This window comes from Eleutherodactylus coqui, chromosome 5 (genome assembly GCF_035609145.1).
Source record: "Eleutherodactylus coqui strain aEleCoq1 chromosome 5, aEleCoq1.hap1, whole genome shotgun sequence".
NCBI classification, from domain to species: Eukaryota; Metazoa; Chordata; class Amphibia; order Anura; family Eleutherodactylidae; genus Eleutherodactylus; species Eleutherodactylus coqui.
The window spans coordinates 148,313,961-148,326,370 of record NC_089841.1 but is presented as its reverse complement, the minus strand read 5'-3'; the positions used below and the strand labels follow the sequence as shown (position 1 = coordinate 148,326,370).

The window sequence follows — 12,410 nt, the reverse complement described above, 5'->3', positions numbered from 1 at the left end:
TATTAATGCACTTTGTAATGTACATTGTGCATTAATTATGAGCCATACAGAAGTTATAAAAAGTTTTTTACTTACCTGCTCCGTTGCTAGCGTCCTCGTTCCCATGGAGCCGACTAATTTTCGCCCTCCGATGGCCAAATTAGCCGCGCTTGCGCAGTCCGGGTCTTCTGCTCTCTTCAATGGAGCCGCTCGTGCAGAATGCCGACTCCGTGTAGCTCCGCCCCGTCACGTGCCGATTCCAGCCAATCAGGAGGCTGGAATCGGCAATGGACCGCACAGAAGAGCTGCGGTCCACGGAGGGAGCAGACCCCGGTGGCCATCTTCAGCAGGTAAGTATGAAGACGCCGGACCGCCGGGATTTAGGTAAGCGCTGAGCGGTTTGTTTTTTTAACCCCTGCATCGGGGTTGTCTCGCGCCGAACGGGGGGGGGGGGGGGGGGGTTAAAAAAAAAAAAAAAACCGTTTCGGCGCGGGACAACCCCTTTAATGTCTGCAAAGTGTGAGCTGACTGTCTGGTATATGTATCAATTTATGTCCTGTCACATGGTATGAGTGGGGCTATAAAAGTGAGTGCTTGAGAGCGGGAAAGGAGTTTAGAGTTGCTTCCATCTTGAGTTCCAGCTGAGTGAGTAAACCACAGCTCTCATGTGTTGAAACTGGAAGAGGAGGAGAGGTTTCCCGGAGTGCTTGTTTCTGTGATGAGGATGGAGTGAGCCCCCCAAGAGAGAGTGAGCAACTAGTGAGTAAGACTTTCTCAAGGCCCAATGCAGAGGTACTCTTCTCAATTGTTCACACCCAAGCATCCTGAAGTCTGGGACCGTTGGGTGGATGTACGCGTCTACGATTGTCACTGTACCTCCACACATCACTGTGTGGAGATACTCATCTTCAAGTCTGTCTGTATATATCCATAACTCTTACCTGCACTTGGAATACTGTTTCTATTTGCCCTGTGTCTGTGGAGTTGTTACCCACTAAAGTTATTCCAGGCCCTGACCATTCCCAGGGACCTTGTGTACTCTGTTCCTGTCTGCGGCTCATTTATTCTCCGCCGATTTTCATGCCGAAACAGTGGCATCACCCGTGACAAACGTAATCCCTGTTCCACCATCTATTCGGCATCCCCATGCCGGGAGTGTCTCAAAGAGGCCCAACGCTGCCCTGGCTTTGGCTGCGCGTGTCCCTCCGGGAGGAAGCGTGGTGAGTGCTGCTGTGACAAGCCAGCATCTTGCCCTTCCAGCTCCTCAGCATATGCCATGTGTCCGGGGTCACCTTATGGGACACTGCAAGTTTATCACACAGTGGATATAAAAAGCCTACATATTCCTGTTAAAATGCCATGTTTTTGTATTGTTAAAAAATCCGACAAAGATGAATCATTTCAGATTTATTTCCACCTTTGATGTGACTCATCTGTACAATAACATTGAAAAACTGAAATATTTTAGGGTGGAAAAATAAAAAAAAAGATAATGTGATTGCATAAATCTGTGCACCTTAAGACTAATACTTTGTTGATGTACCCTGTGACTTTATAGCAGCAGTCGTTTTGGATTCAGGTCTGGGGTCTGGCTGGGCTATTCCAAAATGTTGACCTTTTTCTGGTGAAGCCATTCTTTTGTTGATTTAGAGGTAAGTTTTGGGTTATTATCATGCTGAAAGGTGAAATTCATCTTCAGCTTTTAAGCAGAGGCCTGAAGGTTTTGTGCCAAAATTGGACTGATATTTGAAACTGTTCATAATTCCCTCCACCATTGCTAAAGCCTGAGTTCCAGCAGCAGAAAAACAGCCCCAAAGCATAATGCTGCCTCCACCATCTTCACTGTGGGTAGGCCTCCTGCCCACGGCCGGATTGGATTCCGACTGCGAAATCTTACAACGAAATCAGACCCGGTGCCCCCCAGAGACCCTATACTCACCTGTCTGGATCCGCCATGAGTGCATGCGTAGTGCAGCGCATGACGCAGATTCCCGTGATACTTCTGCAGTACTCACTGCGGAAGTGCCATGGGTTGAACGGCTTCCATTGACTGCAATGGAAGCCATCTGTCTGATTTTTCCCACCAAATACAGCATACTACTATTCTTCCACATGAGCGGAAAATCGCAGTTGATTCCGCTCGTGGGTAGGGAAGAATCTTTTAACATAGCATGTCTATGAACGGACATTGCTGCAGTATTCGCGGCGGGTGTCTGGCTGCAAATTCCACAGCAAAAATCCATCCATGGGCATTGGGCCTATAGTGTTTTTAGTGATGCACAGTGTTGGCTTTGTGCCAAACATACCTTTTGGAATTATGGCCAAAAATTTCAAGCTTGATCTCATCAGACCATAACAGGTTCTCCCAAATATTTTGGCAGACTTGATGTAGGTTTTGGGAAAACATGGCCGGGCTTGGATGTTTTTCTTTGTTAGAGATGGCTTCCATCATGCCCCCACAGCCCAGACATATGAAGAATTAAGTCATTGTTGTGCCAAATTTACTCCACTTCTTGATGACTATCTTCACTGTGTTCCATGGTATATGTTATGCCTTGGAAGTGTTTTGGGACTGATGGAGTCGGCTTCAGGAGCTGGTCAAGCAGCAGCATGAGTGGCCGCTGCAGGACTGACGGAGGCGCATGCTGGAGTTGCCCGACCTGGAACAGGTGCCTCCAGGGATGCAAGTGCAGATCGGAGCAGCGCCATGGAGGGTGAGAGCACTGTTGGCGGCGGCGGCCCCCGCGGCAGTTGGCGGTGGTAGTGACAGCGGGGGAGGGGAGCAGACATGCGAGCGCAGCTGCATCACAAGGAGCTGTGAGGCAGGCTGGGACATGTGTCAGCTGTCAGGGGGATGGCCGGTACATTTGTTTCTGGGGAGGCGTGTGTGCAGTAGCCATTCCGCAGCTGTGGCCATCACCTGGGCGTTCTGTGTAACTGAGCCTGGCCAACCCATGTCTGCACCCATAGTACCGGTGGAGACATATGACACCAGTACTATGGACATTTTCCTGTGGCCAGGATTTGGTGGATCTCATCCCCATGGCTTGTGCTATACTACTGCACATGCTTAGGACACCACTGACATGATGGGGATTTAAATTCCACCGCACATCAATTCTACGTTGAATTTTTCTGCACCACATGGGTGAGATTTGTTAGACTGGACACAATGGTCTCAGAACAGACTAGCTAGAATAAAACTTAAATTTTTATAATATTTCTTAAAATATAGGGAATGGGCTGACAAACATACACCAAATATCAAGATTTGTGTGGAAACCCTTGTGGGAGCACAGAGAAACGTGTGTATACCGCCAAAGATTCACACAGACTAACTCTGAGATACAGTATAGGGTACCACAACAATAAAAGGTTCGTAGACCATAATTTACAGTAGGCTATCTGGGTAGGTTAGCAGTAGCAGTACTCTACTAGTCCTAAGTCGTTATGATAGTAAACCTCAAGCGGAATGAATAATAATCATTCGATCTATCAAATACAATATACCTATTGGTGATGATATATTCATCAATATGGGGTTGTTAGAGTTCAATATGAGAGAGCTATAGTTCTGTTTGATTTATCAGTAAAGAACTACTCTAGTTCAATGTAAAGTGACTTTGGTTAGGTTCTAGTTCAGTTCAATGCGTTTCCTTGCCAGGTTTCCGGTAGTTCATCAGGAACCCTATTTGTAACGCAAAGATGGAATACATAGGGAGTAGTCAACCAGAAAACAGACAAAAAAAGATCTCTCAGGTCTGAACCAACGTCTCATAGAACAGCATCTTAATTGATGGAACTTAATGGGACGAGTATGATCATGCATAGTGGGTGGTACGTGTTATGTCTAAGAGTTGTCCATGACATAGCAACTGGGTTAGTATAAACCAGTTTGCCTTTGGGACTGGGACTCTAGAATACTGGTCACTTCTCTTGATGATAATAACAAGAAAATTATGTGACACTGAAGTCCTAGAGGGTCTCTCTGAAATATCCCTTAATATGTAATGCTACAGCTTTGACTGCATATAGCGGCCCTAGAGTCAGCTGATGTCACCCGCTGGCAATCAGAGAGACAGAGAACAGACCAGTGTCAGCAAGGCGAAATTTCCAGGACAGTACAGACAGCAAAGCCGGGAAATGTATCAACCCAGTATACTACTAGAGCGCCTGGATGATAGATTCCTGCTAGTCTAGTCTGCTCTGTGCGTTACCACAGATGCAATGCTGAAGAGGGTTAAGCTCCAAATCAATCACCTGATATGTTATTGCCCTTGTGCTTAGGAATGTAGTCCCTGATAAACAAAAACAGTGATAAGGTCTGTAATAGAGATGAGCGAGCGTACTCGGAAAAGCACTACTCGCTCGAGTAATTTGCTTTATCCGAGTATCGCTGTGCTCGGGTCTAAAGATTCGGGTGCCGGCACGGAGCGGGGAGCTGCAGGGGAGAGCGGGGAGGAACGGAGGTAAGATCTTTCCCTCCCTCTCTCCCACCCGCTCTCCCCTGCTCCCCGCTGCGACTCACCTGTCAGCCGCAGCGGCACCTGAATCTTCAGGGACGAGCACAGCGATACTCGGATAAAGCACATTACTCGAGCGAGTAGTGCTTTTCCGAGTACGCTCGCTCATCTCTAGTCTGTAACCCTGACGGTAGGTGACAGATATAGCCCATTCCCTATATTTTAATAAATAACCCTTTCCAATCCACTGTTTGACCTCTGAAGACATTAGGGTTTAAGGCCGTACAGCTCTGATGTTGGAAGACGCCCGTCGGGGTTCTCTTACTGTATATTGCCAACCTCTCTGCTGTCGGAGCCTATCCAATGTGTCACCTCATGCAGTACTGGCTTTAGCCAGCATATAGCGCTGTTGTATAACAGCAGAAAAAGAGTAAGCCCCCTAGGAAAACCAGGATACAAATTGGATTGGAAAGGGTTAATAACATTTCAGTTTTATTCTAGGTAGTCTGTTCTGTGAAGGGCTCTGTCAATACTATAGATTATATACTGCCTCTGTGACTTTCTCTGGACGCACTGATCTCCATTCACTGTTATCTGAGCACGGTGCCCGTAAGTGAGCCTCCTACTGTCTTCTGGACATCATCACCTGACCTGAGACACGTGACGCCTTGTGTACTTTAAAGAGATCTGTAAAAACATCACATGACCTCCACTGCGAACAACCAATGAACGGCCTCGCAGAGGGAGAAGCATGCGCGGTCTCAGCCAATCAGATTCTCGAGGGTGCGGCGCTAGTCACGAGTGTGTAGTGCGGGTTGCGTGTTGTCAGTGGAGGGTGGGAGGGGCGAGGGCTGTGATTTGTGAGGCAGGTGATAAGTGGGCGGGGGCGCGTGCTGTGATTGGAGGAGTGGGAGGGGCTATGTGTACGTAGTGACTGGGAGGTGACCGGCAGCCGGTACACTTCCTGTGAGTGTTAATTGAGGCTCCCGGCGGCCGGGTGGCGCGGCAGTGACCTGCGCAATGGACGACTTCAGTGAGCAGAGCCCGCTGCTGGGCAGTAGAGTGGAGGCGCCCGTGCAGGGCTCTGTGTTCTCCGGCCGCCGCTTTGCCTGTGCGGCGGTGCTGCTGTCCGAGATGCTGGAGAGGGTGGCCTTCTACGGGATCACGTCTAACCTGGTGCTGTTCCTGAACGGGCCGGTGTACGACTGGGAGGGCGCGGAGGCCAGCCAGGCGTTGCTGCTCTTCATGGGCATCACCTACCTGGTGTCCCCGTTCGCGGGCTGGCTGGCGGACGCGCTGGCCGGCCGCTTCTGTACCATCCTGCTGAGCCTGGTGCTCTACCTCCTGGGCATGCTGTTCTTCCCGATGATCGCCTACCCCGGCACCCGCGCTGGCTTCTGCGGGGAGATCGCTATGAGCCAGCTGGAGAACTGCAGCACCCCTAACGGCACGCTCAACGGGACCGCCGCGCCGTGCCGGGAGCAGGCCTCCAAGTACTGCGCCGGCCCCCTCTTCATCGGGCTGGTGGTCGTGGCGCTGGGGGTAGGCGCCGTCAAGGCAAACATCACCCCATTCGGAGCGGACCAGGTAGATGCCATTCATTGCTAGATGGGTGCTTTATTCTCTGCTGGCACTGGGGGAAGGGGTGTCATGTACCCCGGCACTGGGGGAAGGGGTGTCATGTACCCCGGCACTGGGGGAAGGGGTGTCATGTACCCCGGCACTGGGGGAAGGGGTGTCATGTACCCCGGCACTGGGGGAAGGGGTGTCATGTACCCCGGCACTGGGGGAAGGGGTGTCATGTACCCCGGCACTGGGGGAAGGGGTGTCATGTACCCCGGCACTGGGGGAAGGGGTGTCATGTACCCCGGCACTGGGGGAAGGGGTGTCATGTACCCCGGCACTGGGGGAAGGGGTGTCATGTACCCCGGCACTGGGGGAAGGGGTGTCATGTACCCCGGCACTGCTGCTCTCTGCTGCATGAAAGTCTGTTTAGGCAGGAGACCACTGCTGGTCACATAAGTGGCCCTGTGCAGGACCGGTGTAGCCCCACTGGCTGCAGCAGATATTGGGTGACTATATAATAACTGTGGTAAAAGCCTTCTAAGCATCTGCAGGGGCTCTAGGGGGCATCGCATAGCTGGCCAGAGATGCCCCATGCCCAACAGTGCCTGGCCTCTTGAGTTGTGGCCATGTAGTCTACCCCAGCGGGAGCCACTTTACTGGCTGGCTTGGTGAGTGTCCCCAGCGACCTCATGTGGGAATCCCTGTAATTAAAGCGACCCTCCGGCCTGCAGAAACAGAGATGGCTTCTGGCTCCCTGATGCCCCCTCTGCATTAGTCTAAGACACCCCCACCACCTCTCATTGGCTAGTCCTACCAGCATTCTGTTACAGTACAGTGTAGTAACATGCGGGAGCAAAGTGATACTTAGCCCTTTAAATAAAGATGCCAAACAGCAGTCAAAGGGGTTGTCCCAAGATGTAAAGTAGTGTGTGTGTGTGTGTGTGTGTGTTTTTTTTAATTTTTTTTAATGGAGCCACTCTGGGATTTCATGTAGTGTTATATAAGCATAACTTAAAAACCGAGTGGGTGAGAGAAGCCCACTGCCCACAATTCCACCATTGTTCTTCAAAATGGTGGTTGACGAGCATCAGACTGGGGGGCTGCACTATATGGATGTGACTGGAATACACAAAGGAGACCTCCAGAGTGGGACAGGCAACTGGGTGTGGGGGTTGCTGGAGTGGCCCTTTAAGAATAATGGCCATGTATGTGTTAATTATCCTCAGCAGCACACAACTTATTTTACTTAGTGCTTGTTGAGATGACGCTTGATGTCTGTTAGGGTCTTTCCGCCGTGGGGGATGTTTGTGTAGGGGATCCCCACTTCCACTGAAGCTCATCTTGCAGAGGTATGGCTGCCAGCTGACTGCAGATGTGAGCAGATGACTTGTCATCTCAGGACTGTCTAAGAATGGTCTGTGTGATGTCTGCTCTGTGAAGACGGAGTTCCCCTGATGACGTTACTTCCACATGTCGCTGAAGAGACTGGCTGCTGACTGCAAGCAGTGATTACACGGCCTGTATAGTGCTGCATAAGAGCCCCTTAGTACAGGACTAGTAATTATTAGGAAGTTGTAGTACCAGTGTTTCTGGTGGTGCAATGCGCCACACAGCTGTGCTACATGGTACATCCATGAGGATCCGCACACATCACACACAGCTTTACTACATCATCCTGACCCCATACATCACACACAGCTCTGCCACATCCTGATTCACACAGTTCTGCTACATGGTACATCCATTATGATCCCCACACATCACACAGCTATACTACATCCATCCAGATCCCCACACAAGACAAACACAGGTTGGCTCCTCCCAGAGCAGTGATGTCACAGCATGTCCTTTAGCTCACTAGATCTCTGTGGTGGCGGTAGTCAGTGTCTTCTGTCAGGACCGCTGAGTTGTCTGAGATAATAACAGCTTGGTTGTATTCTCACTTTGTTGTTTTTGTCCTCCCCTTTTCAAGAGCCCTAACTGTGCCGTTCTGTCAGCCAGGCTCTATTTTATATGTTGTAGGACCTTTGACATCACCAGTGGTGATGTCACCAGGGGCAGAGCATGAGAAGCACTCACTAACTGACAAGTGGCCGTTAGTTGTTTTTTTTTTGGTTTTTTTTCAGCCAAAACCCAGAGTAACTGTATCTGACATTTCTTCCATATTCTGGACCCACTTTTGGGTTTTGGCTCACAGATCCTGCCGTCTGCATGGGGCGTTGCTGTGATTTTACGGCCACCAGGCACCCGACTCATAGCTCCCTATCCGTGTGTCTATGGGGATCCTCTGCTGGGCCACGAAGATCTTGGGCTCACCGAGTGGTATCTGATCATGGTGGGCTTGGGTTTCCTTCGCACATAGGGGCAGATTTATGAAATAAATGAAAGGAAAACTGTTTCCTATATCAACCAATCACAGTGAAGATTATATTTTTTTTTCAAAAGCGGACTACAGATGAAAGCTGATGGCTTTTCTCTTACAGTCTCAGCCAGTTTTGGGTTGTTCTCCCTGGCATCTTTGCAAAATTGTGCTAATACACTTTTTTTTTTTTTTCCTGGCACCTTTTGCATTATAATTTGAGTGAATTTGTAAAAAAATGCAACAAGGTATGAGTCACACTTGGCTGTTTTCTACAGCATATAAGGGGTGTCACTCATGGCTACATTACTACTGCTTGAGGCAGAAAAGGTGACCATGGCCGGGTTCACAACTGAACTTGAATTGCCAATTGTGCGATGGCCATCCGTGCAGATCTTGATGTCTTTCTGGAGAAGGATATTACAGGATATAAATATTAGGTTAAGTGTCAATCCTGGTATACAGGCAGGTAGGAACTATTAGGGGTTGATCCAGGGAACAGTCTGATTGTCATTAGGGAGTCGCGAAGGAATTTTTCCCCCAAAAGGGCTAATTGGCTTCTGGCCTTGGGGGTTTTTTGCCTTCCTCTGGATCAACAAAGTAGGATAGACAGGCTGGACTAGATGGACATTGTCTTCATTCGGCCTTACATACTATGTTACTATGTAGATCTGCGGGCATTAAAGGACATGCATTTTTGAATTTTTATTTATTTATTTTTTTACTTCACACTCGCGTATACAAATTGCAGCATGCTCTATCTTACCATGGACTCCGTGTGGCCAGCCTCCATTGATGTCAATGGAGGCGTCTGACCCGCAGCCCATGCACAATTAACCCTTTCCAATCCACTGTCTGACTTCTAAAGACATTCCGATTGAAGGCTGTACAGCTCCGATGTCGGAAGACGTCCAGCAGGGTATTCTTACTGTACGTTACTGGTCACTGTCTGGGGCCTTTCCAGCATGTCCCATACCTCAGTACTGGCTCTAGCCAACAGATGGCGCCATTGTATAATGGCAGAAAGAGAAAACCCCCTAAGAAACCCTGAATCCAAAATTGGATTGCAACGGATTAACACTGCGTATGGGCCACGAATACACACATCTTTGCTAAACGATTGCTCGCAGCCCAAATCTGCTGCGGGCCTCCCACATGGGGTACCCACCCCATTTGTGTGAGCCCGGCCTATTACTTTGTGTTTTCCTAATGCGGGTTGTAAACTGAAAGCCTTTAGGCCTCATGTCCACGGGGAAAATCAGGCCTGCTACTGCTTCTCTGTAGAGAATCTGTAGCGGGTCCCTCCTGCCCCGCGGACATGAGGCATAAAAATAAGAATAAACTCACCTTTCGCCCGCTCCGGATCTTCCCTTCGCCGCAGCGTCATCTTCTCTGCGTCGCGGCCAGATCTTCTTTCTTCGGCTCGGCGGATGCACAGGGCACGTCGGTGATTCGTGGGAGACAAAATTCTGATTTTTGTCTCCCGCGAATCCGCACAGCTTCCATAGGCTTCAATAGAAGCCCGCGGGAGCCGTCCCCGCGGGAGACCCACACGAAAATGGAGCATGGTCCAGATTTTTTCATGCTCCATTTTTAAAAAAATCACTTTTATTGACCATCCGCGGGTATTTATCTACCCCGCGGGTGGTCAATGCATCCCTATGGGATGCAGATCCGCGGGCAGGAGAAGAGTTAAAATCCGCTGCGGATTTTAATTCTTCTTTTGCCCGTGGACATGAGGCCTTACCTGTTTCTCTCCACTGGTTGCGTGATGTGAAAGCTAGAGAACCCCCGAAGTATACAAGGAAGCCTTGCTAGAAGTTATAGTGTATCAATGGTGGTATTGAGGGGTGAATCGGGGTGATGAGTCCACCAACCAAACCCTCCCCGTGTCCAAAAAAAATGTAATTATTTTTTTTAATACACTACTGGAAATCCTAGCGTTGCACCATTTATAAAAAAAAAAAAAAAAAAAAAAACCCTATGAAAATAATCAAGCCCTTGTATGGCTATGTCAATGGCTTATGGCTCTTGCAGTGCTACTATGAAAATAACTTGGTTCTTAAAGCCAAAAAATAGGCTTGTCACCAAGGCCGAATGCACACATGGCCATGTGCATTGGGTCTTGGGCTGCTCTCACACAGGTGTCTGTTAAAATGTGGCATTTTAACGTGTTTTCAAACATGTTTTACAGCTTTTAACATGCCTCATTACAATGCACTAAAATGGAGCAGACAGCGTGGAAACGCTTGTCGGAGAAGCCCGATTGAAGTCAATGGAGTCATAGTACAGCGTTTAGCGTAGCGCTTGAAACACCCTGCTAAATGCTGTTGGGAGAGAACTTGAGTGGCCTAAGGGGTTAAACCTCCCCTAGTAAGGTGACCGCCACACTAGGCTGAAAACCAAGTACAGAGGAAGAATGTAAAGCATCAGATGCAATATTTCTTGTACAAGAAGTAAAACCATTGTGGTCGTAGCGGTATAAAAGCTCCTGAGTCAGCGGTCATGGGACGAGCCCTGAGCGTAGTGCACTGTATCAATACCCGGCCTTAATGTAATCCAGCCCCATGACTGATGAGTCAAGGACAATAAAGGAAACATCATCATGAGGTTCTCCTTATTTATATCGCTCCATATTCCTTTGGGGAAAAAATCCTGTAATATTGCGTTTGTTTTTTGTTTGTTCCCTGTGTATGTCGGCCCGTTTTCACAACCCATGCAGGAATGTGTGGCGTGGACGCCTGAGCATCGTTGTTTGTTTGAGAATCTACTCTGAATATTGAAAAAATGTAATGTGATTTGACATTGTCCAAAGCGTGGAGCCTCCTACAGCGACTAGGCTTCCTGCTGGGCCGCTGCTCTGGGGCTTCAGGTCTATCAAGGTGCCTGTGCACATTGCTGAATGTGGCAAGTTGGAACATTTACCCAGTGTTGTCTGACCTCTTAAATGTATAAGGGTCCCAGGGCTTCCCCAACAGCAGATATTGTGGGGGGCATAGTGGATTCCAAAGGGATCTGGCAATGGCTCCCTTCACTGCAGAGTGTATGGTGGAGTCAGCTGTTGGCTATATCCCCCATCTAAGGGCCCTGTTAGACGGGAACGTTCGTTGCTAGTGAATGGAGGTGGAGCGGCCGGGGATCATTCTGGCCTACCTTCATTCACAACAAGCAGGCAGTTCATAAGTGAATGGTGGCCTGTATGCAGAAACTGAACAAGCTGGGGCGTGCGTTTACACTGACCAATAGTCCCTCAGATTCTTGCATATAGCGGGAATCTCAGCTGTATTGGCCTGTGTAAAGGGCCCTTGGGCTGCTTTCACACGGCTGAGAAAATCACATGAGACTTGTGTGTTGTGAGATGCAAGAATATGAACCTCATTCTGCTAATGGGGTCATATACAGGAGTGTGTGGTTTGGGGTTTTCATTTTTTATTTTATTTTTTTTCTTCATTGCAGCGCAGGAAAAAAATGGCGGTATGTCCTCTTTGGGCGATCCCTCGAACACAGTCTGTTTTCAATGAGGCTTGCAAAAGCATCGTACAGCGTGCGAGATCCGCAAGAGTGCAATGCCAGGTTTCTCGGAGGATCGCTACTCGCCCGAAGTGATGTGAGGCAGTTTTGACACAAACTTCTCACATTCTGGGGGAAATCGCATGTTGGCGAGCGTGATATTGGGCCGAGTTTCACAGCCTATCCCACTCGGCTGTGTGAAATTAGCCTTAGGCTGGGTGCATGCTAGCCAGAACTGCAGGATGCATCTGAGGCTCGGGCCCAACTTGGTTTGGGTATTCGTGTGCTTTGGCGTGTTGTGGCTCCCACGTGTGACAGACAGGAATAGGACATGCCTGACTTTGTCATCAGAGATGAGCGAGCACGCTCGGCTAAGGCAGTTACTCGAGGAAGCATCGCTCTTCTCGAGTAACTGCATTCTTGTCCGAGCAGGTGCGCGTCTCGGGGGAGGGGGGGGGGGGGGACTCTTCTCCTCCCCCCTCTGAGCCTGCTCGGGCAAGAATGTAGTTACTCGGGAAGAGCGATGCTCGCTC

The 12,410-nt window shown here is 49.3% G+C and overlaps 1 protein-coding gene across 2 annotated transcripts in view; it reads left to right on the top strand.

Moving 5' to 3' along the window:
* Positions 1-5,416: 5,416 nt before the first annotated feature.
* Positions 5,417-12,410, top strand: part of SLC15A4 (solute carrier family 15 member 4) — a 29,449-nt gene continuing 22,455 nt past the window's right edge. For both annotated transcript variants that reach the window (XM_066603400.1, XM_066603399.1), the window contains exon 1: positions 5,417-6,029. In XM_066603400.1, coding sequence (XP_066459497.1) covers positions 5,463-6,029 — 567 coding nt within the window. In that variant the 5' untranslated portion in view covers positions 5,417-5,462. The remainder of the gene's footprint in view (positions 6,030-12,410) is intronic.